Raw genomic sequence first — 27,899 nt, 5'->3', positions numbered from 1 at the left:
AAACCCTGTAAAAAAAATGGCCATATTTATACCCAGCCATCCTCAAACCACACACCGAGTGGCACAGAAAACTTCACCCACAATCCTAATGCCTTTCAATTAGGAAATGTGAAAGTGTCCCCTTTCGGCCATCAATTATCTTTAAAAATGTGGCAACACTGGCCCCTGATGCAGCATGACCATGTGGCTATTATGGGTGAATTGTAAAGCCAGAGCCTCCTGACCACAGGGGTAAATTGACTTTTCCACAGTTATCCTCTGAAAGGGATCATTGTGCCTGTTAACCCTTTGACAAGAGTATACTCTATTTTCTTTCACTCCTCTCTCTCCTCCCATGCAGATGCCTCACCTTTCTGTCCACTTCTGCCCATTCCCTTGTCCCAGTGTCTTTCCTGTGTAAAAAAGCCATATATATAACCACTAAAATATCCTTAGCCCTCCCCAGGCTGTAAAAGTGGGATCCTTCCAAACAGGTGGAGAATCTCATCTCCCTTAGGCCTTGCTGAGCTCCCTCTCTGCTGTCTCCTGCTTTTCTCCCTTGGCTGCCTCTCTACCAGTTCTGTCCCACCTCTCTTGCTGCATGCCACTCCGCCAGCTACTACACTTCCTGAGGGAGAAGGCAGGGCATATTCAGTTTGCAGTCCAGAGCAGGAGAGTGTTCCTAGAAAGTGAGGCAGGCCAGCTCAGGCCAGGACTGGCTCCTTTCAGGAGTTTCGATGCAGTCTGCTCCCTCACCAGCCAGCTTAGAACCCTGGACATTGACCAGTACTTATGGCATAAAAATCCTTAGGATTAGCCAGTTTCCTAAGAGGTAAAGTATTATCATAGAAAAGATTTAATGTTGTTGTGGGCTGATGAATTTAGTTGTTACAGTTCTAAGACAACTGTTGGTATGCATGGCACAGGCATATTAGAAGGTTCCATTTCTTGCCCAAAAGAACTGAGACCCAGATGCCTAAAGGTGTTTAAGCACCAATTAATGGGAACGAGACGCCTCAATACCTTTGGTGTTCTGTGCCTTACAACCTAACAGTCCAATCCTGCAAACACTTACCCACACCATTAATTTTCACTTGGGCTGTTCAATGGCATCGATAAGTTACCTCTGCGTGTGTGGTTAGGATTGGGCCCTAAACAGGCAAGGGGACAGTAACTGGGTGCAACATACAGTGAAGAAATTGTGAGTTTTGTATGTGTTTTAGTTCTGAGGTTTTTCGTTTGGCTTTTTAGACCAATTTTTTTTTATTATTAATTTATTTTGTTTTCCCTAAGAGGTATTTGTGAGAATGTTGTAAGGACAGTGTGCATTATATGAATATGGCTGAGTTTTAAAAACAACTTAGTATGTTAGGCTGTGGCGAGGAAACTATCTCATACCATGTAAATAATGAAGCCCCAGCCATCTTTGTCAGGTTTTTGCTCTCTTTCCAGCCGTATTTAAGGACTACGATTACAGTATGTCTGAAACTTGACACAGACAATCCATGCATTGTTCTACATTGAAATAAATAGAAACTAGCAGTTTTTAATGTTTTAAAAAGATTCTTTTAAGGCTGAGGAAATTCTGAATATTGTGATCATTTTTTGCACTAAGTACTGTAACATAATACTCAGTGCATCACTAGTATATTAAGTAATATTAACAAACACATACCTTTTGTGCTTTCAGCAGATTTCGGTGCTAAGAAAATATTTACTTGATTCTAGGTTTAAAATCACTCCAGAACCTAAATTCACTATCCATTTACTAGGCATATGCTAGACCTCCAGGAATGGTTGTACATATTTAAGTAATTGTATAATGAGCAATAAATTACTTGCAGTGGTGACTCATATTTTACTTAGGATAAGTGAAAAATGTATGGCTTGGGGGGTTTTTTGAGTGCAGAAGGGGTTGTGCTATAATGCATGTTGGCATTTTAAGATTTAATTTTTTAGTAAAAGGTTTCTGGAAGCAGTATTTTTCCTTCCTGTGGAGGGAAAAAAACAATGCAGAAGGCAAAGATTTGTGGGACACCGTTAGGTCCTATGCAGTTCACTGCCTTCACATCCTACTCTTGACTGCATTAATAGCAGCCTTTCAGAAGAGGTGAGATGAATAAACCTTCAAACAGATTCACACCCACTGGGACTCTTACTCCTGCACAGAGTCCCACTGAAGTCCGGAACAGATTTACCATGAAACAAACCGTGCAGTGACACTGGGCCCCCAACGACACGGGTGCCCCCAAAATGCAGGACAAATCTAATCTGACAACTGCCCCTGAGTCCCAGCTGGTGGCACAGCAGGGCTTAGGCATGCACGGTGGCCCCTCGTCGCTCCTGGAAGCGGCCGGCTGCTGGCACGTCTCTGCGTGCCCCTGGCGGGGGGAGGTGGCTCCGCACACTGCTCCTGCCCTGGGCTGCACACAGAGACCCGCTGTCCCCTTACCCCCAAGGGGTGCGCAGAGATGTGCCAGCCCCAGGGCTAAGGCAGCTTCCTGCCCTCTCTGCCTCCCTCCCTCTGTGCCGCGTTGCTCCCAGAAGCAGCCGGCATGTCCCTGTGGCCCCGGGGTGGGGGGGGTGGGGTGGTGTGTATCTCCACGTGCTGTCCCCACCATGAGAGCCGACTCCACAGCTCCTGTTGGCCGGGAACTGCAGCCAATGGGAGCTGCAGGGGTGGAGCCTGTGGGGGCAGCGCCTGAGGCAGCAGTGTGTGAGACCCCCTGCCCCCCTGCCCCCCCACCTAGGGGCCACTGCCACAGGGTTTGAGTGCCGGTCGCTTTGGGAGCTGCGCCACCTGAGGTAAGCGCCGCCCCCCTTGCCCGCCTCCCACACCCCAACCCCCTGCCCCAGCCCAGACCCCGCACTCCACACCCAAACTTCCTCCCAGAGCCTGAACCCTCACCCCTCCCATGCCCAACCCCCTGCCCCAGCCCAGAGCCCGCACCCAGCACCCACACTCCTTCCCAGAGCCCAACCCCTCACCCCCCCACACACGCCAACCTCCTGCCCCAGCCCAGAGCCCGCTCCCCCACCGAAACTTCCTCCCAGAGCCCGACCCCTCACCTCCTCCCACATCCCAACCCCCTGCCCCAGTCCAGAGACCGCACCCAGCACCCACACTCCCTCCCAGAGCCTGACCCCCTCACTCCCTCCTACACTCAACCTCCTGCCCCAATCAAGGTATCTCATTTTATTTTCATTTACTTCTCATTACTTATAATATAGGAAGAGGATGAAGGAAAAAAAAGAATGAAAAACCGGGGGGGGGGGGGGATAAGAGAAAATGTTCTTTTTCTTGGCTGGGTCCCGCGGGGGGCAGGGGCTAAAAATGAAGCTGCGCACAGGGCCCCACTAACTCTAAATCTGCCACTGACTAACGTCAATGAGCATGTAGGTCTATTCTCAGGATTGGGCCTTAGATTGAAGCTCTGTGGATCTGTCCTGCCCGAGCCAAGCAGATTCTTGACTAGATTGGCAGTGAAAAGGATTGTATGAGAATTGAAGGGTCCTATGGCAGTGTGCCTGAGCCGTGCTGTCTTTGATCTGTCGACACACACGTATACACCAAGCAACGTCACATTCCTCCCACTTGTCCAGGAAGTTAATGCCATTGTCAGAGTTAATGTCTCCCTGGATATCATTAACCTCTGGGGGTTTGTTCCACAATGTAGGACACATGGGAAGCATGCATCACAGAGTGGCTGCCTCTATTCTATACCCATGCCCTCTACAGGCCCAAAGTCATAGTGATGGTGCAGCATGTCTTCCACTAGCTCATGCTGGTTCGGATCTGTTCCCTTCACTTCCCTGCTTGCTGGGCCTTTCCCACTCCTTTGATTCCCTCTGCATCCAGGCTTCATGAGTCTTAATATGACTTACTCAGTTGAATAAACTTTGTTAAGCCTCTTGACCAAGCAATCGTATAATACTGGATTGGAGCATTGTTTAAAGTAGGTAATCAGATACAACACCGGGGATATAGACTGCATTAGTGAACTTTCTATAATTTTATTGCTGCTCCCAGAAGGCCATTGGAGCAAATTACAAAAAGTTTATGCAATACCAGGATATACTGTATCATCTTTTACCAGGCCTTGCTCTCCATTTATCATCTCAGTGCCTTATTATTTGCTTATACACACCCCAACAAATGAAATCTTTACAATCTTTCTATTGAAATTAGTCAGATTTTTGAATGAAGATAGACAACATGATTGATAATACAAACAATGATTTAAATTGCACAATTATGCCATTTGTTTCCTTTACAAAACATACAAAAACCCATGTCACAGCTGATTATAATTAGTTTTTCTATATAGTGTGAACAGGATACTAAAGATGAGAGGAAGATCTCACTTGTGGAAAAAATAACTGTTTTTTTGTGTGTGTCATTGTCATAAATATAAAGGGAAGGGTAACCACCTTTCTGTATACAGTGCTATAATATCCCTCCTGGCCAGAGGCAAAGTCCTTTTACCTGTAAAGGGTTAAGAAGCTTAGATAACCTGGCTAGCACCTAACCCAAAATGACCAATGAGGGGACAAGATACTTTCAAATCTGGAGGGGGGGAAAAGGCTTTTGTCTGTCTGTGTGCTACCTTTTCCGGGAACAAATCAAGGATGCAAGCCCTCCAACTCCTGTAAAGTTAGTAAGTAATCTAGCTAGAAAATGCATTAGGTTTTCTTTGTTTTGACTTGTGAAATTCGCTGTGCTGTAGGAATGTGTATTCCTGTTTTTGTGTCTTTTTGTAATTTAAGGTTTTGCTTAGAGGGATTCTCTATGTTTTGAATCTGACTGCCTGTAAGATTGTCTTCCATTCTGATCTTAGAGTTGTTCTCTTATCTTTTTTTGTTGTTGTTGTTCTTCTAATAAAGCTCTGATTTTTAAGAATCTGATTGGGTTTTTTGGGTCTTAAAAATCCAAGGCTGGTTTGTGCTCATCTTGTTTATTCTCAAGCCTCCCCAGGAAAGGGGGTGTAAGGGCTTGGGGGGATATTTTGGGGAAATAGGAACTCCAAGTGGTCCTTTCCCTGTTCTTTGTCTAAATCACTTGGTGGTGGCAGCATACTTTCAAGGACAAGGCAAAGTTTGTGCCTTGGGAAAGTTTTTAACCTAAGCTGGTAAAAATAAGCTTAGGGGGTCTTTCATGTGGGTTCCCACATCTGTACCCTACAGTTCAGAGTGGGGAGGGAACCCTGACAGTCATGGTCTGTTTATTCTGTTGATTTCTGTGTCTTTGTCTGTGTATGCTTACCTTTTCCGGTTTATTTGTTTGGATGTAACTTTCAACTTTAATGCTTTCAATTGTGAATTTAAGTCCTTAAGTATTGTATTACTTAAGTATTCCTGTTCCTTTATTTACTTTGTTTGAGATTGTTTTAAATCTGTCCCAAAAACTGATATGTGTGCATTTGTTTTGGGGTTCCATTTGGCAAGTAAACCAGTAAAATTGTAATAAAAAAAATTAGAATTCAGAGTTTAGCTCTGCAGATGTGGATTTTTTTTAAAAAAATCTGAAGGTAATAAGGATGTTGTCAAGGTATTTTTCAGAATTTGCTATTTGTTTATTTGTAACTAGCTTTATATGCTGAAAGCCACCTTGGAGCATATTAATGCATTTATTAATGGCTAGGGCTGGGATTTTCAAAAGAGCCTGAAAGGGGCTGAGTGGGAGTTGGGTGCCTAACTTCCTTAGGCTGATTTGAAAATCCTAGTCTAAATGATCTACAGCATCATTCCAATTTTACACTGACATGTAACTCCATGGAGTCACACCAGTGTGAATCTGGAGTAATACGATGGTTATTCTGGCCCATAGATTTTGCTCTCTGGCATCAATTTGCATACTAAGAATTTAAACAAACACATTTAAATACAGATCAATTAACTTCTTATGGAGGCAGAAGAAAACATCATTCTCTACAAACCACCAGTTCACTCCTCACTCACCCAACATCTTCTAGTCCTCGTTTTGCCCCTCTTTATGAGGTTCCTTGACGACATCCTGTGAGGGCCAGAGATACTATGCTCTGTCTGACCAGCCTGGGAAATGAATTCCAGAGTCAAGGGCCTACTCCCACTTACTTAGTCTGGTCACTGGCCCACCTCTTGTTCAGTGCAAAGGGAAGTTATCTTGAGTGCTCCCAGAGGATCTCAGTCATGGTGGCAGATCACAAGAACATCTTAAAGAAATTTCCCTAAATATTTCCCCCTCTATTTGTGTATTTGAATTTTGTTGCTTGTTGTTGCTACACTAGCTAAGGTGTCTGGCATTTCGTTACTTTCTGATTTGAGTGCACAAGCAAAGTGAAAATGCCAAGTTATTAAACCTTTGAAAATGAGACTGTAGAGCAGAACAGGGACATATGAACCAATTGTCTTGGCAAGACAGTCTCAACACTGTTGACTTAGTAAGGCCATCCTAGCACATGTGCATAGGAAACTATTGTCTTAGTACAGCTGTTATTAATATCTGAGCTTGAGTCATGCAAACAAATTGAGGTTATATTGCTCCCTTGCATACTGCCTCTTGTAAACATTTGTGGTTTCCTATATCCCTGGACTACTACTAAGTGCTGCCATTTTTAAATTAAATAACTGTGTAACATAGTGTGTGATTTTGGAAAACCTGCTTAGCAGGAAACAGGGTAACACAGCAGCAAATCAGCTGTATCATAGGTATGGGTTTTGGATCTAAAAACCTTGGCATTAACCCTGTAAACTCACAATGGCAGCCAATTATGCCAATGCAGTGTTCTGCAGCAGAATACATCCTGAAGAATAAAAGCTACCCTATTAGATATAAATACTTTTGGGGTCAATACAGTCTTATGGCCAGACTTCCCTCAGATGTGCTTATGATGACTTGTTGATTTCACCGTGATCTGCTTCATGGACACAAACGCAGAATCTTGGTCTCAAGTAGTAGGGATTTTTTAAAATACTTTAATAATTCATTCTTGTTTTGGGGGTTTCTTTTAGGAGCAAAATTTATTGGAACCTACCCCATCCCGGACACATACAATCCAGATGACGACAAAATCTATTTCTTTTTCCGAGAAATATCACAAGATAGCAGCACGTCTGACAAAGCGATCCTTTCCCGAGTTGGAAGAATTTGTAAGGTGAGAAATGTACATTCTTTTTTTTCTCTCTCTTTTTTTTAAAAAGTAAACTTTAATTTGTTTCTTTAAGAAATCTCAATTTTGTCCAGGAAGGAAATAACCTAACGCATATAACCGTCTGAGTAATGTGCAATAACATGGATTACTAATGATGTCTAAAATTCACTTGCCTTAACTGCAAAATAGGCTTGATACTTAGTAAGTCATCATATTTTTGGAAACATAATATTTTCATAATTGATAATGATGCATCTAAATAGCAATTGATTAATCTTAAGCTACTCTGTGGTGAGAACCTTTGTTTTGCTGTCTCGGTTAAGGCTAAATCCTAAGCATCTGTGCAAAGTCAGAGTACATGGGCCTTTTGTATGGGGTGTGCACTGGCTTAAGGGGAAAATAGAATCTCCGCTGAGGTGGGGAGCATCAGTGCATCACCCCCACAAGTATTACTAACAGTGTCTTTTTTGTTCTGTGTTTGCACCATGCCTGGCCTATGATTAGGGCCCCTAGATGCTACAATAATAGAAATAATACATAATAGTAATAACGACCCGTACGCTACTTTAGCTGATGTGTTCTCTGTAGCCTTTCCTTTCCCCAGCCGTTACTGTAATCCATAACCCTGTAGCGATAGATGTTGTTACTGCTGATGCTCTGTGTTCCAAATGCAGTATTTTTGTGATCAGTTCCATGGATTTATGAAACTTTGGTAATGGTTAGAAAAGCTGGGCTTTTTGAAAAAAGTATGGACCAGGTCATTAGAAATTGTGGTTTTGATTACGTTTCCATGCAGTGGTCAAATGCATGTTGGAAACGTGAGGAACTCCAATGTCACACCGGAACGGTTTAGTTTCTTTATCATGTTTTAGAATAGTCTCGATGTCTGTATGTTATTACACTTTAAAAACATTATGCTTTGATTATGAAATGGCCCAAGTCTCAGCAAAAACCCTGTATATAGTAATCTCAGAGGTAAATGTACTGCATTTCTATGGTACAATTGTACAGCTTTCTTCATTTGCTGGTATTCTGTAGCGTGTTGCCTGATGCATTAGTTAGCACTACTGACAATGGGCATTAGGTTCCTAAGAAGGACCCTTGAGGAAAAAAACAATTAACTGCAAGACTTCTTGATTCAGAAAGAGAAATGAATAGGAAAAAATGAACTAGAAAGACATGCACGCACAGGAGAACAAAGAACTGGACACACGTGTGCGGATGCCTACCCAGAATTGTTCTTCTATCCACGAAGAGTCACAACTGAGACTTCAGTGACCACTGGGTCTACAAATTTTCAGTCCTGGGTCGACAAATGTTTGCAACAAACTGAGCAACCAGTTCAATGTAGCAGTTCGTGTTTAGCCAAACAAGAGAACGGGCAAGCTTCGGTTGGGTTTTTCACAGCAGTATGATTAATGAAACACTGACAAGGCAAACAAATATAATTTACTACTAGATGTGGCTTTTGCTGATTATGAAAGTACTTAATGCATTAGGGGGAAAATGGTTAGGTGGAATCTGCAAAGCCAAGACACAGAGAGATTATATTAAACTAAGATGCATTAATAGTAGACCTCCAGCTTCTACTGAGAAAAAGGACAGATAAGATATCTTAATAAAAGCAAATGTATTATAAAAAGACCCTAATGACCAGTCCTAATTGAGTCTCAAATGAGACCAAGTTTCTAGGATAGTGGTGTTGTAGGAAATGTCTTGAGCTTTGTTTTCATTTTGCCAATCAAATGAACATTATAGGAGAACTTCGAAATAGCTAGTTCCATTTTATTATATACATATGTAACTCCCAACACTGGGAGCTATGAACACGTGTAGTAATGTGTACATACACCAAAGTACAGATGGTTGCTAGACTTACGGGACCAGATATTCCAAAATGCTCAGCAGCCACAGTTGGTATCCAGTTCTCAAAACAGCTCAGCCTCCAGCAGCTGCTGTTAAACACACTGAGTGGGAGCTAACAGGTGAGGAGCATTTTGAAAAATCTGGCTGCTTCATTTAAGGACCTAAATAAGAAGTGCTGGGTGCAGAACTCTCTTGAAAAATCTGATTTGCACTGTTTGTGCATGTGTCTTGATTATGCTTATTGTAGTATAAATGTAGTACAAATGGGTAAAGCATAAATTCCCAACATCTGGTTCAATTGTGTTTTCTCTGACCTGCAGTGCCAAATCTGGTCAGCTTAATTCTCTATGCCTGCAGGCATAGGTGTCCATATCTATAGTTAAAACCAACCATGAGTAATTTAGTGTGGTTGAAAGTTCTACTTGTCCTGCAGCATTACTTGATAATAAGCTTCAACTAATTTAGACAATTTTCCTTAAATTCGAGCTTGTGTCTTCCTTCCACCATGTCCACAGCAACACAACATACTGCTATATGGCAGGAGACCAGGAACTATTTAAATGATCTGCTTGGTGCATGTAATTCCAATTCCTTTGACTGGAGCTTCACCACTCTGCCTCACTGTTCTCTAAGGCTCTTCCTACACTTTGGTGTTAGAGGTACATGCTGAAATTAGAATAGGCGGTAAAAACACAAAAAGACTTGTGTGTTTAATATAACAGGTTAGTCAGTAGAGCCTACTCTTTAACTAGTATTCATTGGTTGAACAATATAGTCTCACACTGATCCTCTCCCTTAGGGAAGTCTTCTCTGGAGAGCATTCCCCTTTCCCAGCTATTTCTAGACCTAAAAGATTACAATATCTCACTTAAAGTTCTTTGCCCAGAGTCAAACAGTTGTCGCTTGCCCTGTTCAGAAGACTGTTCTTATATTTACTATCTTAAAGCATGCTTTGCAATAACACAGCCACCAAAGCACTAAAAAGTGATCATTTAGGTTTACGTCACTTGCCTTCTGTATATCACCAGGGGATATAATTATAAACTGGGAGGAAGTGCTTTCAACAGTCACTTACAGACTAAAATGTATAATTTATCACGACAAATGGCATTTCCTATTTTTGGTTTTAAGAAAAAAAAAGGTATCGTCAGCTTATCTGCAGTACCTGGAATTTCTTGTTCTGCTTAGGGAAAACAGAATGTTCCCACTAATATCAAGTGTAATGTGGTTAGTTGTTTGCTTTCGTTCAAGGTAGGATTATTTGTGAAAAGCAAAAATCAGACTTAAAGATTAATCCTATCTGGATTTTTATGTATTTTTTTAAAATATAGAAACTGTATTACACTTTGTAGGAACTTTTTCCCATTGATGTCACAAGACCATATCCTCAGCCAGTGTAAATTATTATAGTTTCATTGACCTCAAATCAATTTGCACCATTTACACCAGCTGACGGTATGGCCCATATATTAGACATTCAGGGTCAGATTTTGAAAACTAGTGCTGTTTCTGAAAACTGTCACCTTTGCACCCAAATGATAAACCTTAGTTACAGAAGCACACAAAGCCTTTGCATGTATATCCATTGCAAATTGACGGCAAACAGATTTTGTTCATGGAAATGTCATCATTTGTATGCAAAGCTGCACATATAGAAACACATTGAACCATATAGAAATTTGCCAAAATCACTTTAGGAAAATAAGTCCAAACTTACAACAGTCCACTAGGAAGGTAACAATTTCTTTTGAGATAGTTTTTTTATTAGTTTCAGTACATTTTCACAAAGTTACATGCCAGCTTCAGTATACTGTAATGTACTGGACGTTGTCCAAGATCATTAAGGCTCAGTGTTAAAGTAAAAAAGTCATGATGTCATTCCTTGAAATCTATCATATGGTACATAAGGAACTAGCTGAAGCAATCTCAGAAATGGTTAGCAATTATCTTTGAGAACTCCTGGAGGATGGGTGAGGTCCCAGAAGACTGGAGAAGGACAAGCATAGTACCTATCTTTAAAAAGGGGAACAAAGAGGACCCAGGGAATTAGAGACTGGTCAGCCTAACTTCAGTACCTGGAAAGATACTGGAACAAATTATTACATAATCAATTTTTAAGCACCGAAGGATAATAGGATCATAAGGAATAGCCAGCGTGGATTTGTCAAGAAAAAAAATCATGCCAAACCAATCTAATTTCCTTCTTTGATAGAGTCACTGGCCTAGTGGATAGGGGGGAAAGCAGTAGATGTGATATATCTTGATTTTAGTAAGACTTCTGACACTGTCCCACATGACATTCTCATAAGTAAACTAGGGAAATGTGGTCTAAATTAAATTATTATAAGATGAATGTGACCAAAAGCACCCCTGTATTCATACCATACACAGCATTATAGTAATATTTGTACAAAATATGCCTTGTAAGGTATCATTTCAACATGAATAACTTGCTGGTCAATTGTATCGTGGTGAAATGTATGTAGCAGCATTATATGTAAATATGTGAATTCCCCCGTATGATTTTATTAGCACAGGTTCAAAACCAGACAGTCCTGCCTCAGCAAAAGTTGTTAAACAGACCTATCCTAAACAAAGGAATGTGTGTTTATGACAATTTACATATACATAATAAACAGGGTCCCCAAAACAGCAGTGGGAGGAGATGATAGGAAACAGAACCATTTGCATGTTAACAAACACAGGTGGGGGAAGAAAGAGCATGGAGCCTCCTTCGCCACCGGACACCATGTTGCCTTCTTCACTGTTTGGATAGACTTTGCTCTGAAGGGCAATCTTCAGAAGAATCCAGTTCAAAGGTTCACTGGACTACAAAAGAAAACTCTTAATTTATCTCTTTTCACCTAAGAAGACGATGGCACCAGCACCTCAGGGAGAGCTTCTGACCAAGAAAAGGGTCAGTCTCCATTTTAAACAAAGCCTTGTACCAAAATGCATTCGATTAAGTTTTAGACTTCTAGATGTATGTTTTCACTTTTATTTGCTAAGTAACCATTTCTAATTATGTCTTATCTTTGAATTCACTTAACATCCGATCTTCTTTTGTTAATAAACTTGCTTTATTTTTAATCTAAACCAATCCAGTGCTGAACGGTTTAGTAATTCCAGTTGATTCATGATTACTTTCCTCCCAAAGCCTATACGCCTGTTGTAATCTCTGTCATTTCACCTGAGCCTATTGATCTTTCTTTTCTGGTATGAATGGCAACCATCCAGCGGATTCCTTACTGTACAGTTAGATTTTCCAGTTTGGGACACATCCAAAAATATTTCAGTAGAAACTCTGGGTGTGATGTGAAAATATTTTCTAAAATGAGAGTCGAGTTTTCCATGGCGAACCTAATAGTTCTGCACATTTGTTGTGAGTAAATTACAGCTCTAAAAGAAGTAACAGCCAATCTGTGAGAGGTACAGGAACTCAAAGCTAAAATAGTGTTGTCTCCCACACATAGTTCCGTCAGAGGCCATTTCCATAGGTGATGTGGCCTGCTCAAACTGAGTTCCTTTCACTTTCCCTCCTGTAGTTTTCTCTCTGGATAAAAACATCCTTACCTGTTGTCTTAATACCTAGAAATGAATTGGTATGCAGAATTCCATCTTTATCCATCAAGTCTAATTTAACAATAACCCTTAAACAACAAGTTCATAAAATTCGCCCCAATCCTGCAATGATTCTACAAGCGTGGACCCCCGTTTTTGTGCTCATTGAGTGATTGAGGCTGTACTATATAATTTTAGACAGTAAAACCTACTACTTAACCTCCCCTGTGCCTTTTATAAGAAACAGCATCGCTCAGGGCCAGATAGTGGAGCCAGTGTGGTTCCTTGGATGGGGCTTTGGACTGGCAGGTAGGAGGCCTAAGTTCATTTCTGGCTCTGTTGTTAACCTTCTATGTGACTTTGGACAGATCACTTCACCTCTGTGCTTGCATTTCCCCTCCCGCCGTTGTCTGTGTTGTCTGGTTACCTTGTAAATTCTTCAGAGCAGAGCCTCTGTCTCCCTGTGTGTTTGTACAGCACCTAGTACAATGGGGCCACTCAAACAATAATTAGCAGAGGGGGAGGAGAGTTCAAGGAGTCCCCTCCCTCCACTTTAGACATTGGCACAGCTGCCTGGAAAGCCTTCCTTGCACCCCTGGGTCAGTGATCAGACACCCCAGTGGGGGAGGGTAGGGTGTGCTGGAAGGAGTGTGACAAAGTGGAATTTTTTGTAATATTTTTAATGGATCCGCAGCTTCCCTTATACTTTGCATGGCTACCTAGTGGTGGTGGTTGGGGTGGGGGTGGGAGGAATTAAGTTTGTTCTCAGGGCAGGCTAAGAGACATGGGTGTGTGTCACCTTCCTGTCCAAGTAGAATTAATAGAGTCATTACAGGACTGGCTGAAACTGACCCAGATCAACAAGGGGTCCAGAGAGACCATGCAAGCTCCAATGACTCATGGATCAGCACTCTCAGCTGGGAAGCAGAGCAGCGGGAGAACAAAGGGCTGGAAGGTTTGAAGTGGGGGATAAGTGTTGGCTTCTGGAGGAAGCTGGAAGTTCTCTCACCTGGGAACTGACTAAGGAGGTGCGACTCAAAGAGAGAGAAACACAGAGCCTGAAAGTGGAGTTCACTACGGCTTGGCTGGGGCTCTGGGCTGACCAGAATGTTCTATGTGTTAGCCTTCATTTCTCTGTGCTAACCTAAGGGCTTCCTATGCTGTGTTCCAGTTGACTAATAAACCCAACCTACCAGGGGTTTGTCTCTGCTGGACTCGCTGAACAAAGCTCATGGTGTGAAGCAGGAAGTGCTGAAGCCCCACAGGTGCAGTCCCAGGAGGCCATGGCCTAACTTGAAGAAAGAGTGAGACCCCTTAGGGTCTGACATATCGAGGGGGTTCCTCCAAGAGACTGTTCCGAAGCTGGGAGAGTAGCACCAATCCTTTGGGTCGATGGCAGGGAGTACAGTGAATTCTTTGCCCCATAATATTGAATACAAGTGCTCTTTAATAGTAGTAGTATGATAATGTTTTGCAGTCCCAGCCAACACTGGGGCCCATTGTGCTAACCCCTGTAAAAACACATAATGAGAAACAAACACTACTCCAAGACAGAATTATCTCCATGGGAGACTGAGGCAGAGAGAGAAAGAGAGAGATTTGCCCAAAGTCACACAGGAATCCATGAACTGGCCCAGGACTCGCGAGGCCTAACCCAGTGTCTAAACCACATGACCATCCTTCCTGTTATTTATACTTGTGTATATTTTTATTCTCTCTCTCTCTCTTTCTCTCTCTCGCTCTCCCTCTCCCACCCTTCCTGTGTTGCTTATCTTCTTAGGGCCTGATGTAGAGCCAACTGAAATCATGGGAGTCTTCCCATGGACTTCAATGTGCTTTGACACAGACCCTAAAGATAAAAAGCTCTTGGAGGAAGGGACTGTGTCTTCCTGTGTGTGGCCAGTACCTAACATAGCTGGACGCTGCCGGAATAAAAATATTAGACAGTAATACTTAAAGAGTCACAAAGGAATTGTGTATTTGGAGGTGTAAATTCATTGACATTAGAATGTTGGCAGTTTCTCAATAGAATTTCATTGGTCTACTGGAAACTTTTCCATAGTGCTGCTCTCTGTTGCTTAGGATTTTATTTGTTTTTGGTGGATCTATCACATAGCTAGAGCTTCAGGGTCTTTCGCGGTTCAAGCTCTTTTCATTTTGTTTGCTGGTATTTCCTTTTGTTCCTGCTAGGAATTCACTTTGGATGGTCCTTTTGCATCTTGCTGCAGGCACTAATTAATAGCCGCCTCCTTTGAATTCCACTCATTGTCTGATTTGATTTATGCAGTTTTTCAAGATAATTACTGTCTTTAAAGTTTTATATATTACATTTTCTGATGTCTTCAGTGTTTACTGGTTTTAAAAAAATTGCTTTTTCTGTTCTTACATTCAGTGTTACTTACAACCCAAATGAGAGATTAAGAATCAGTTAGGTTCAGGTGTTCTTTTGCTGTACTGCCATCTGTTTTCCTGTCTAGTGCATTCCAAGGCAAACAGTTGTGAATTTTGATTCAGCTACATTAATGTCATCTACATATTTCCGTAAAGTGACTGAAGAAAATGTATCATTTAATTTTATTTTCAGTCCATACACTCCAAGATCAATAGTGGTGTGATAGATTTTACTTGCAAAAAAGTTTAATGCTCAAATAACTTTTACCTATAACCACATGGTTTAGGAAACATATATTTTGTTCTGGTAAAATTGCAGATCAGAAATACTCCTCTTTCTTTTTAATGAGAAAGAGACATATTAATTTTGTAGATAGAAAGCAAGGGCTTGAAATGCATCTACATTTACATTTTCATGTTAACATGAATGAGGAAGATTAGTTGCAGTTTCTAATATGAACCAGCTGCCAAAAGTTCTTAATTGTGTAAATTATTATTAAAATTTTTGAGCCTGAGCCATCTCCCTTTTAAAGTCAGTGGGAGTCTTCCTATTCACTTTAATTAGAGCTGAATGAGACCTTCAGTTTGTTGAGAGATAATTTGCACAGCAGTAGAGCTATTCACATAAAATCTGCAGGATTCAGCCTTAATCTCTCATACAAATTTTATATTCTGGCTTTTGAAGAGAATGCCTTCTTGATTTGACAAGGACATTATATTTCCTAGTACAACTGTATTAATTTCAGTGTTGCCTCAAATATTTGAATAGTCACTAGAGACGGGTAGAAATTGGAATTTCCATTCCACAGAAAATTCTAATGTTTCAAAATTTGGTTTTGTTCTAAATCATAACAAAAATTTGAAATTTCCCATAGAAGAAACATTTTTAAAAAAATCCATTTACCATTGAAACATTTAATTTAGATAATGTTGAAACATTTATTATAGATAGGGTAAAAGCATCACTTTGATAATATCAAAACTGTATAATTATAATGCATATTAAAATTTATATTTTAAAAGTCAAAATGAAATTAATCGAAACGAGTCAAAATGAAGCATTTCAACATTATCCAAACAAAAAGTGAAGATTGAAAGAGTTAGCTTTGACTTTGTTTTGTTGAAAATTTTGTTGAAATTCACACATTCCAGCAAAACTTCTTGATTTCAATGTGACTGCATTTTAATGGCAGAAAATCATTCCATCGTTTTTTTTTACCATCTCTAATATTTACAGTATCTCTTTAATGTACTGTACCAAGTCAAAGGAAGTCAAATTGAGACTGGAAATAAGGCATATATTTTTAATACTGAAGGTAATTAACCATTCGAGCAACTTACCAAAGGTTGTGGAGGATTCTCCATCACTGGCAATTTTTAAATTCAGATTGGATGGTTTTTTTCTAAAGGATATGCTCTATTTGGGGGAAGTTCTCTGGCCTAGTGTGGAACGCAGGAAGTCAGCCTGGATGATCACAGTGGTCCTTTCTGGCCTTAGAATATATTAATTTAACTTTTTAGATTCTTAATGAATAAGCTTCCCTGGTCACTAGTTAATTTGTGTGTGCTGTCTTTTTTTAAGTCTTACTATAACAGACTGACAACTCCAGGTAAATTATCTGCTTTCCAGCTGGCAGTGTATCTACAGCTGCCTCTCACTCCCAAATACACGAGTAGCAGAGTTTACAGGCACTTCTTTATATTATAGAAGAAGGCATTTCAGGCGGAAGCATTGGTATCTGTTACAACTTGTGAGATTACAAAACAGTAAGTGCTAATTAAATCTTTATTTATATAGAGAAAAATATGCGGTTTTAAGTGCCTTCTTCTGTAATGAAACAAAGTTTATTGTAAACACTACTAAGCCAGTGTGCTCAGGAGCTTTAGACAGTGATACTTAGAGATAAGATTTCAGATACCTTTGGGCTGCTCATGTGGCATGACTAGTCTGGCCATAATTTTATATTGAAAAACTAGAGTATTCTTCCTGCCCGTCCTCCTCTCAACACATACACTTAAATTCATCCTGCGCCATCCTCTTCTGCCATTGTCTCATCTCGTTGCAGTATCTGTTCTTCTGCACCCCACTCTACTGATTTCTCTTGGTGAAAGCCCTTTATTTCGCCCCCCAAAACAGAGGCGAGGTATGGGGAGGTTGTCACGCAGGCTCACGTGCCACTTCCCACCCCCCATTTGTGTGAACACAGAGCAGGGTTTGCTCAGCCTTCTCAGGAGGGGGGCTCTGTCCTTCCCACACTGCGCCTCCCCCCACACACATTTCAGCTCCCGGGGAGTGGGACGGAGCAGCCTTTCCTCTGCACTCTGGGTTGCTGCCTCAGCAGCTGGATGTCACCTCCTGGATTCTAGTGCCCACCTGTACCCTCTACAGCAGTGAGTGCCCATAGAGGGCATGGCAAGGGGGTGGGGTTGGGGAAGAGGGGTACGGCATGGGGGGTGGGAAGAGACAGTGGCATTGGGCAAGGGGAAGAGAATGGGTTGGAGGATGGGGCGGGGACAGTGGGGAGAGAAAGGGGATGGGATGGGGCAGGGGACAGTGGGGAGAGGAAGGGGGATGGGATGGGGTGGGGACAGTGGGGAGAGGAAGGGGGATGGGATGGGGTGGAGACAGTGGGGAAGGGAATCATAGAATCATAGAATCATAGAATATCAGGGTTGGAAGGGACCCCAGAAGGTCATCTAGTCCAACCCCCTGCTCGAAGCAGGACCAATTCCCAGTTAAATCATCCCAGCCAGGGCTTTGTCAAGCCTGACCTTAAAAACCTCTAAGGAAGTAGATTCTACCACCTCCCTAGGCAACGCATTCCAGTGTTTCACCACCCTCTTAGTGAAAAAGTTTTTCCTAATATCCAATCTAAACCTCCCCCATTGCAACTTGAGACCATTACTTCTCATTCTGTCATCTGCTACCATTGAGAACAGTCTAGAGCCATCCTCTTTGGAACCCCCTTTCAGGTAGTTGAAAGCAGCTATCAAATCCCCCCTCATTCTTCTCTTCTGCAGACTAAACAATCCCAGCTCCCTCAGCCTCTCCTCATAAGTCATGTGCTCTAGACCCCTAATCATTTTTGTTGCCCTTCACTGGACTCTCTCCAATTTATCCACATCCTTGTAGTGTGGGGCCCAAAACTGGACACAGTACTCCAGATGAGGCCTCACCAGTGTCGAATAGAGGGGAACGATCACATCCCTCGATCTGCTCGCTATGCCCCTACTTATACATCCCAAAATGCCATTGGCCTTCTTGGCAACAAGGGCACACTGCTGACTCATATCCAGCTTCTCGTCCACTGTCACCCCTAGGTCTTTTTCCGCAGAACTGCTGCCTAGCCATTCGGTCCCTAGTCTGTAGCGGTGCATTGGATTCTTCTGTTCTAAGTGTAGGACCCTGCACTTATCCTTATTGAACCTCATCAGATTTCTTTTGGCCCAATCCTCCAATCTGTCTAGGTCCTTCTGTATCCTATCCCTCCCCTCCAGCGTATCTACCACTCCTCCCAGTTTAGTATCATCCGCAAATTTGCTGAGAGTGCAATCCACACCATCCTCCAGATCATTTATGAAGATATTGAACAAAACCGGCCCCAGGACCGACCCCTGGGGCACTCCACTTGACACCGGCTGCCAACTAGACATGGAGCCATTGATCACTACCCGTTGAGCCCGACAATCTAGCCAGCTTTCTACCCACCTTATAGTGCATTCATCCAGCCCATACTTCCTTAACTTGCTGACAAGAATACTGTGGGAGACCGTGTCAAAAGCTTTGCTAAAGTCAAGAAACAATACATCCACTGCTTTCCCTTCATCCACAGAATCAGTAATCTCATCATAAAAGGCGATTAGATTAGTCAGGCATGACCTTCCCTTGGTGAATCCATGCTGACTGTTCCTGATCACTTTCCTCTCATGTAAGTGCTTCAGGATTGATTCTTTGAGGACCTGCTCCATGATTTTTCCAGGGACTGAGGTGAGGCTGACTGGCCTGTAGTTCCCAGGATCCTCCTTCTTCCCTTTTTTAAAGATTGGCACTACATTAGCCTTTTTCCAGTCATCCGGGACTTCCCCCGTTCGCCAGGAGTTTTCAAAGATAATGGCCAAGGGCTCTGCAATCACAGCCGCCAATTCCTTCAGCACTCTGGGATGCAACTCGTCCGGCCCCATGGACTTGTGCACGTCCAGCTTTTCTAAATAGTCCCTAACCACCTCTATCTCCACAGAGGGCTGGCCATCTCTTCCCCATTTTGTGATGCCCAGCGCAGCAGTCTGGGAGCTGACCTTGTTAGTGAAAACAGAGGCAAAAAAAGCATTGAGTACATTAGCTTTTTCCACATCCTCTGTCACTAGGTTGCCTCCCTCATTCAGTAAGGGGCCCACACTTTCCTTGGCTTTCTTCTTGTTGCCAACATACCTGAAGAAACCCTTTTTGTTACTCTTGACATCTCTTGCTAGCTGCAGCTCCAGGTGCGATTTGGCCCTCCTGATATCTTTCCTACATGCCCGAGCAATATTTTTATACTCTTCCCTGGTCATATGTCCAACCTTCCACTTCTTGTAAGCTTCTTTTTTATGTTTAAGATTCGCTAGGATTTCACCATTAAGCCAAGCTGGTCGCCTGCCATGTTTACTATTCTTTCGACTCATCGGGATGGTTTGTCCCTGTAACCTCAACAGGGATTCCTTGAAATACAGCCAGCTCTCCTGGACTCCCTTCCCCTTCATGTTAGTCCCCCAGGGGATCCTGGCCATCTGTTCCCTGAGGGAGTCGAAGTCTGCTTTCCTGAAGTCCTGGGTCCGTATCCTGCTGCTTACCTTTCTTCCCTGCATCAGGATCCTGAACTCAACCAACTCATGGTCACTGCCTCCCAGATTCCCATCCACTTTTGCTTCCCCCACTAATTCTACCCGGTTTGTGAGCAGCAGGTCAAGAAAAGCGCCCCCCCTAGTTGGCTCCCCTAGCACTTGCGCCAGGAAATTGTCCCCTACGCTTTCCAAAAACTTCCTGGATTGTCTATGCACCGCTGTATTGCTCTCCCAGCAGATATCAGGAAAATTAAAGTCACCCATGAGAATCAGGGCATGCGATCTAGTAGCTTCCATGAGTTGCCGGAAGAAAGCCTCATCCACCTCATCCCCCTGGTCCAGTGGTCTATAGCAGACTCCCACCACTACATCACTCTTGTTGCACACACTTCTAAACTTAAGGTGAAGGGGAGGGGGAAGAGAAGGGGATAAAGGAATGGGCAGGGGGAAGCAGGAACCCAGCATATGGCATCCCCTCGGCAGCAGCAGTAGCCACAGCTGGGAGGCGGTTTCAGCAGCACCAAAGCAGCAACATCACAAAAGCTGCCGGTGCCAGAGTGGCCGCCAGCAGCAGTTGGGACTCCCCCATTAAGCCAGCCCAACCCCCAAGTACCGGCCGCCCCGGTACCACTCCAGGCAAGGGAAGAGAGCCAGTGAGATGGGGAACCGGCTTCACTGTGCATGTGTGTGTGCGTACATGTGCGCATTCACACGCTTTGTCCCCCCACCCCCAAAATTAGCAGTCAAACTACACCTATGGTGGAACTGTGCTGGTTTACGCCAGCTGAGGATCTGGCTGAGGATCTCTCCATTTCAAGTTATTTCTTGTTATTCTCCTACCTGCATAGTCTCCTCCTCTCCTAGGCCCCCCCACCCCACCTCCACCCCTGTACTTTGAATTTCCCTTTCTTAATTTTCTCTCTCTTTTCCCGTCCCTTCTCTTTCACCCTCTTTCCAATCTACTGCTCACCTCACCTCTGAAGGTTTCAGTATATTAATTTAGGGATCTGCTACCCATTGAGGTTGCATCTGAGCACCTGACAGTGATTAAGTGCAGTGAGATATTAAATCAAACCATCCACGAAAGACAAACAAAATAAAATAGCCCCCTTTCCATGTGTCACTGAAGCGTCAAGCAGATGTTTGGCCAAGATGTGCTATAGACAGGACTCTATAGGCCTGTAAAGATGCTGTGATGGACTGGGGATCATATACGAAAAGCTTCGGCCCTCACTCAGGAGGATCTAGGGACTGTCAGCAAACGTGCCTCAGATGTTGTAGTGATTGAATAGGAAGAGAGGTATGTTCTAAGGTAACACATTCCTAGATTAGGCCCAGGTCAGAACCAATACAGTGAATTGAAATGGGACGTTTATGTGGTTCACAGGGCACTATTGGGCTGATGTCAGTGCACTCCCATCAGCAGATAGATAAGCATGTTCTGTTGTAGCTGAAATTTCTAAGCAAATTGCAAGGGCTGAGGTAGTTAGAAGTGGTGTGGCGAAGTCTGCATCCAGGAGGAAAGGTCGTGCTTACACAGCTAAGCGCAGATATTGAAAGCAGTAGTAGCTACTGTGTTACCTGAGAATCCAAGAGCTGGGAGGTGTCCAAAATTAGAAAAGCAAAGAAACTGCATCATTCAGATATGAGAGAAAAGAGATGTAGAGCTGAGTGTTCGCTAGATACCGATGTTTTCAAAAACAACCATTTCCCTGTGTCTCTCCTGTGCCTTGTCCTTTTTGTGTCTCACTGCCTCTTTCACCCAGGTGTGCCTGGAAGGATAGGAGCTGCTGCTGGAGGACAGAGGATGTTATGGGTGGAACGGCTTTTCCAAATGTAATTTCTGTACCAGAAATGTTCACCCTGTGGTTACTTTATAGAGCACTTGATGATAGTCCGGGTAGAGCTGGCAGGTCACAAGTTGCTGACTTTCCTCCTTGTGTCAATAGGTGAAATAAAATATTATTGGCAATGAGTAGCACAGGTTCAGCTGCTTGCTGAGTCACTGATCAAAGTACTTAAGCATATGCTTAACCTTAGGAAATGAATTGGACTACTAATGTGTTTAACATTAAGTTGGTGTTTCAGAGCTTTGCTTGATCGGACTTAAGGATTGGGAGCCACGTTGGTAGAATTTCCGGTCTGTAGTTGCAACGGAATGTCTCTAGATTCTTCTCTCAGGCATTCCCCTGCTTCCCCAACATCACTCCAAATACCAGACAGACATTTAGAAACTCCTTGTAGTCTTTTGAAAATGTGCAGCATCAACTAGTGAGCTAATAAGGGGACTCTGGTGGAAAAGATAGATGTAATTTAGCTGAACAGAATTGCCAGATGCATGAAAAGCTCAGAGCTGTTTACTGTTTATGTATGTTTCGTTGCTTGTGCCAGAATGCTCAGCTGTTGCACCTCCAAACACAACACACATGTACAGAGCATACTTTACTAGTCACATAAGGCTGCTAATTTTGACACCTGTATAATAAATCTGTTGGCTAGATGCAAACCTGCAGGCTGTGAAGGATTTTAGAAAAATAAGCAGAGAGGTGACAGTTCTTGTAAGAACTTTGATTCAAAAGGCAATAATTACAAAAAAAAAATTAGAAACTGAGCTAAAAATATTTAAAAGGAACAAATACTGGGGAAAAAAGAGAAGTCAACAGTTAGTCAGCTGAGAGTGCATTACCAGAGAAAAGCAACTCCTTGCAAAGTGAACTTTGACATTTAAGACCACGCTCCTGGATGTCTGTAATAGTTATCATTCAGTCACTAAGTGCTTACAGTCGACTCCTTAAAAATTTAAAACTTCATTCCAGACTCAACTCCTTTTTTCATTTTTTGACAGCTGATGAGTATATTTTGTTAAGCATATTAATATTTCAGAAACAGTATTTTTTCCATGGTATCCCATTTGTTTTATACTTGATACTTTAGAAAATCCCCAAACCTTTGAGCATTGGTTGTTAGGGCTATAAGGGTAGCTCAGAGGAAATGGTCTAGAATGGAATTTAGCGGAATACTTCACCAAGAACGTAGGTTATAGTAATTTGACCAAATTTTGCCCTCCCACAAACCTCCCTGTGAACTGTGTACACATAACTAATAGCATATGTATATTTGTAGAACAATTGGTAGGTACAGTAATTTGTCTTTGGGACCTCCGCCCCAGATGATCTGCATCATTATTCTGTATGTAAAAAAATTCCTAGAGAACCATTAATTCCAGAATGACTCTCTCTTGACAAGAAGAGACCACATGGCTGGGAGAGGTGTGGCTTTGGGCATTTCAGCTGTGGAGTTGTTCAAAGAAACTTTGCAAACAGATTTTTGTATAATGGGGAAAAATGTATTTTTTTGAAAAATGACTAGTTTGACCAAATAAACTGTAAAAAAAAAAAGGGGGGGGGGAGGGGGGTTCTGAAGGGTTGGGGTTTTTTTGAGCTTATTTGTTCAAACTAGGCTTTTTTCTGCACAAGGAGTAAAAGAATACAATCACAATTGGGATAATAATAAACCATTCAAGTTTCAGCGCCAAAGTTCAAAGTCCCAAGGCTATGAGCAACTAAAAATGAAGTTACAAAGAAAACCACTCTGCAGCCTTAAATACAGCAAGTCTTCCTGCACCTGCGATCTTAAGCATTTCTTGTGAGATATCTGTTTGTGTTAAACATTTCCCATTAATCCATCTTCTACTTTAAATATAGAAAGGGCAGACTAGAAATACACCCTGTAAAACACTGCTCAGAATGGGATCAGCAGATATTTTAGATACTTATGTAAAATTGCCTTATTTAGTATTAAGCAAAACTTTTTTTAAAAAAATTAGAATGATATGGGAGGTCAACGGAGCCTAATAAACAAGTGGACAACTTTCCTGAAAGCAAGACTGGTGTGCTCGATACCTGGCCCTGAGGGAGTAGACACATACTTTGATGAGCTACGTAAGTTGAACTGATCTTTACTATTTTGTTCTGTAATCTGCTCTGTGTTTTGGATTTACAGAAACTCAGGGCAGTGTTCTGATCTCACTCACACCAGTTTTATACTGTGGGCAACTCCACTGACTTTACTCCTGGTATACAGCTGGTGTAGGTGTGATCAGAATTATGCCCTGTTACTTTTACTTGGCTTTTCCCATTTAGGGAGAAGTTCAGCTGATTCCAGGTGGAATACAGCAGATGGCAGAACTCAAAACTTCAGCAAAATTCACAGGACAAAAAATTCAAAATCAAACAAATATAAGAATTAATAGTATGTTTACAAAGCTCCAAATGATAGGGTGGTAAATATGAAAATGTTTATAGGCTGTTTAATAAAAAGAAACTTTTCCCATTACAGAAGATATTTTCTTACTTTCCACAAGAGATGAGAGAAACCCTCTAGTGTATGGAGTCTTCACTACTACAAGGTATGTGTAGGGTCACATTTGCCCCTGGAATCCAATCCTGAAGGCCTCACTCAGGCAAAAACCTCTTAAAGGCAAAGGGAGTTTGCCAGAATAAGACCTGCAGGACTGACCTCTATTCCCCTAGGCCAATATTTTCCAAAATGTGTGCCTTAAGTTATGCTTCATAGTCCTTATGTAGGCATCTAAATAAGTGCCCTGATTTTAAAAAAAGAGTCAGTTGAGAAACAGGTGAATTTTTCACAAAAATCTTCAAGATGTTGAATTTCAAAATTAAAAAAAAAAGTTGATTAGCTTTACAGAGTACCCAACCGCGCTCCTTTTGAAATAAATTCATTCTCCTCTGCTGCCAGACCCTGATTATCTTGTGAGATCAAACAATATCACATGTCAAGGTGATACAGCTGTTGGTCACTTTTCACAATAAAGCACTTTAGAGCAGTGGTTCTCAAAGCCGGTCCGCCGCTTGTTCAGGGAAAGTCTCTGGCAGGCCGGACCGGTTTGTTTACCTGCCGCGTCCGCAGGTTCGGCCGATCGCGGCTCCCACTGGCCGTGGTTCGCCGCTCCAGGCCAACGGGGGCTGCGGGAAGCGGCACGGGCCAAGGGACGTGCTGGCTGCCCTGCCCGCAGCCCCCATTGGCCTGGAGCGGCGAACCACGGCCAGTGGGAGCTGCGATCTACCGAACCTGCGGACGCAGCAGGTAAACAAACCGGTCCGGCGCGCCAGGGGCTTTCCCTGAACAAGCGGAGGACCGGCTTTGAGAACCAATGCTTTAGAGTGACACATCAGAATAATAGGTGGGGATGGTAATAAGATAATACCTTCTCACCTCACAGGAGGGGAGTGGGGTTGGACGATTAATTAATGTTTGTGTAGTACTCAGATATTATAGCGAAGAACGTCATAGAAAATCCAATGAGGAAATTAATAATTCTGTTTTCAGAGCATGGTTTGAATAGTGTGCAGTAAATGGGGCCACACATTGAACAATAAGGTTACAACAAGATATTGAATAACTGCTGATTAAGTGAGCACCCTCCATCCTGTGAACTGAATGAGGCAGAAGTCCTGTGGGTAAAATAGTGTGTGATCCTGTAATTAGAGACGGTATCATAATGTATACACACAAGGGGCTGAGTTAAGTTTGCACTGGCAATCTTACCTCTGGCATCCTAACTTTTGAGTATTTGACTCCACATCTTAATAATGTTTAATGTAGGTTTTGTGTGTCATGTAATCTACCTGTTGCAGATGGAATGGAATTCAGTCATTCTAGATATAATTTCTATATGAGTTTGTAGTAGTCTTGATTATTGATTTGCATTACAGTAGCACATAAAGGCCCTAACCAACATTAGGGTGCCTTTGGGCTAGACGCAGAGCATTCACATAGTAAACGAGTGCTCATCCTGAAGAGTTTATAATCTAAATAGACCAACCAAAGGGGGAGGTGTCAAAGCAGGAGAGTGACATAGAGAAATAACTTGACTTGTCCAGGTCACACAGTTGATTAGTGGCAGAGCCAGGAGTAGAGCTTAGGTCCCTGGGTCTCAGTCCAGTGTGCAAAGGATGAAAGACACTATAAATGTCAACTATAAGAACAGTATGGACAATAGATGTGTGAACAATAGGATGTGTGCCGTATGCAACAAAGCCTCTTGGAACCTTCATACAATTCAGCCAACAAACTGACAAAAATTGAACCCAATTATAGGATCTTCCCCTAAAAGATTACATAGCCACTGAAGCTATACAGAAGTGAATGAATGTCCATTTCGTCACACAAAGTGTAAGATTAACATGTTTGCCTATCGCTTGGTTTTGGTTAGATAATTCAACTGTCTTTGTTAGAAAAGACACATAACATTTTATTTATTTATTTTTGGTTTACAATGCTCCTACACATGCCTCTCTAATACTTTGGTTGCCTGAACAAGAATTAAAACACAGAATGTCAAATACAAACTGAATGTAATGGGCTGTCCTTCAATCTCTGAAATACACACCCCAAAGTCCTAATCATAATAAGGAATAAGAGGTCTCTGGATCCCTTCACCCACCAAGATAAAAGATGCTTTTTTCAGTATGGCCAAAAGGTTAACAAACCTAGTCTCCAGCAAACCAAAGTTTTAAACTGTAATTCACAGTTATATTATGTATGAGAGTTTTCAAGCCAAAGATATAATCTATACTGTACATAATTAGCACCACCCTCAGTTATAACAATTCTCAGGTATGGGACTTGATCCAAAGTCCATCAGAATCAGAGGACTTTTAACTGTCTTCAGTGAGCTTTGGATCAGGCCTATACTGAAGATTTTAAAATGTGATTATAAACATGCTTCATTTCTTTCAGCTCTGTATTCAAGGGCTCCGCGGTTTGTGTGTACAGCATGGCTGATATCCGAGCTGTTTTCAATGGCCCTTACGCTCACAAAGAAAGTGTGGATCATCGATGGGTACAATACGAAGGACGTATCCCATACCCCCGGCCTGGTACAGTAAGTGTTTCTTTAATTATATACTTCTATTTTTACTCAATGACCATTATCCCATATATTATGTTTCTGAATGGGTAACTTGTATTTTCCTTTCAGGATGTTTTAAATTATCCTCTTAACCCTCCCTCATGTTGACAGCTCAGACTTCTACCTACCCCTTTTTATATATAACTCTTCCGTTTCTCTGAGATAACACTGTGCCCAGACTGTCTATTTCCTGATTGTCTCTCCCACTCTGGGCTCCTCCTGGCTATATTTCCATGTGTAGGTGGAGATCCTCTCTGAGACACCAACACTTCATAAATAGCAGAGTACTTTTCTCTGATGACTATTAAATGATGATGATACATGTTGTTTAAATCTTGTGTTTCTCTGTTTTGCTATATCTTACAAACTTTGGTTTTGATAAAATTCTGTTCCCTTAGATGTGACCATTGATTTTGACTCTGTCATTAATATAAGTTGTTTTAAAGTAACATAAGTAATTAGTTGTCATAAATTTTAAGCTATTCTGGTGAAAAACTGATTGATGGGAGGAAAAAGTAAAGCTTAAATAGGAAATACTTCTCAGTAGTAACCCGCTAGGCCAGGGGTGGCCAACCTGAGGCTGAGAAAGAGCCAGAATTTACCAATGTACATTGCCAAAGAGCCACAGTAATATGTCAGCAGCCCCCTATCAGTCTGTCCCCAAGCCCGCTCCCAGTGCCTCCCACCCACCAGCAGCCTCACCGATCAGAACCTCCCTCTCCCTCCCCGCAACTCCCGATCAGCTGTTTTGTGGCATGCAGAAGGCTCTGGGTGGGGGGGAGGAGCGAGGGCACGGTGGCTCAGGGAAGGGGGTGGGAAGGGGCAGGGCCTGTGGCAGAGCCAGGGGTTGAGCAGTGAGCACCCCCCGGCACATTGGAAAATTGGTACCTGTAGCTCCAGCCCTGAAGTCGGTGCCTATACAAGGAGCCGCATATTAACTTCTGAAGAGCCGCATGTGGCTCCGGAGCCACAGGTTGGCCACCCCTGCCCTAGGTCCTGAGGGAAAAAAGGTTGGAAAATTGAAAAAAAAACAAACACTTCTTTATTTCAAAATTTATAATTTAATTAATATTTCAAATACTGACAAAATGGTTGACCTACTCTGTAGTTGGTCAAAAAAAGGATAATTTTTAATGACAAATTTCCCACATTTAAAAATAAAATTAAATATTGAATTGGAAAAATTTGGACCAGCCTAACCATGTGTAGAGAAGAGT

General features: G+C 42.3%; 1 protein-coding gene across 3 annotated transcripts in view; it reads left to right on the top strand.

The window, feature by feature from the left end:
* Window positions 1–27,899, top strand: part of SEMA3D (semaphorin 3D) — a 188,814-nt gene that overhangs the window by 115,439 nt on the left and 45,476 nt on the right. For all 3 annotated transcript variants that reach the window (XM_074942568.1, XM_074942569.1, XM_074942570.1), the window contains exons 8-11: window positions 6,970–7,112; window positions 23,575–23,689; window positions 24,087–24,156; window positions 26,511–26,655. In XM_074942568.1, the coding sequence (XP_074798669.1) occupies window positions 6,970–7,112; window positions 23,575–23,689; window positions 24,087–24,156; window positions 26,511–26,655 (473 nt within the window). The remainder of the gene's footprint in view (window positions 1–6,969; window positions 7,113–23,574; window positions 23,690–24,086; window positions 24,157–26,510; window positions 26,656–27,899) is intronic.

Source organism: Natator depressus, chromosome 1 (assembly GCF_965152275.1).
Source record: "Natator depressus isolate rNatDep1 chromosome 1, rNatDep2.hap1, whole genome shotgun sequence".
Taxonomy (NCBI): Eukaryota; Metazoa; Chordata; order Testudines; family Cheloniidae; genus Natator; species Natator depressus.
The sequence above is the reverse complement of the archived record's forward strand: the minus strand, read 5'-3'. Positions and strand labels throughout refer to the sequence as shown.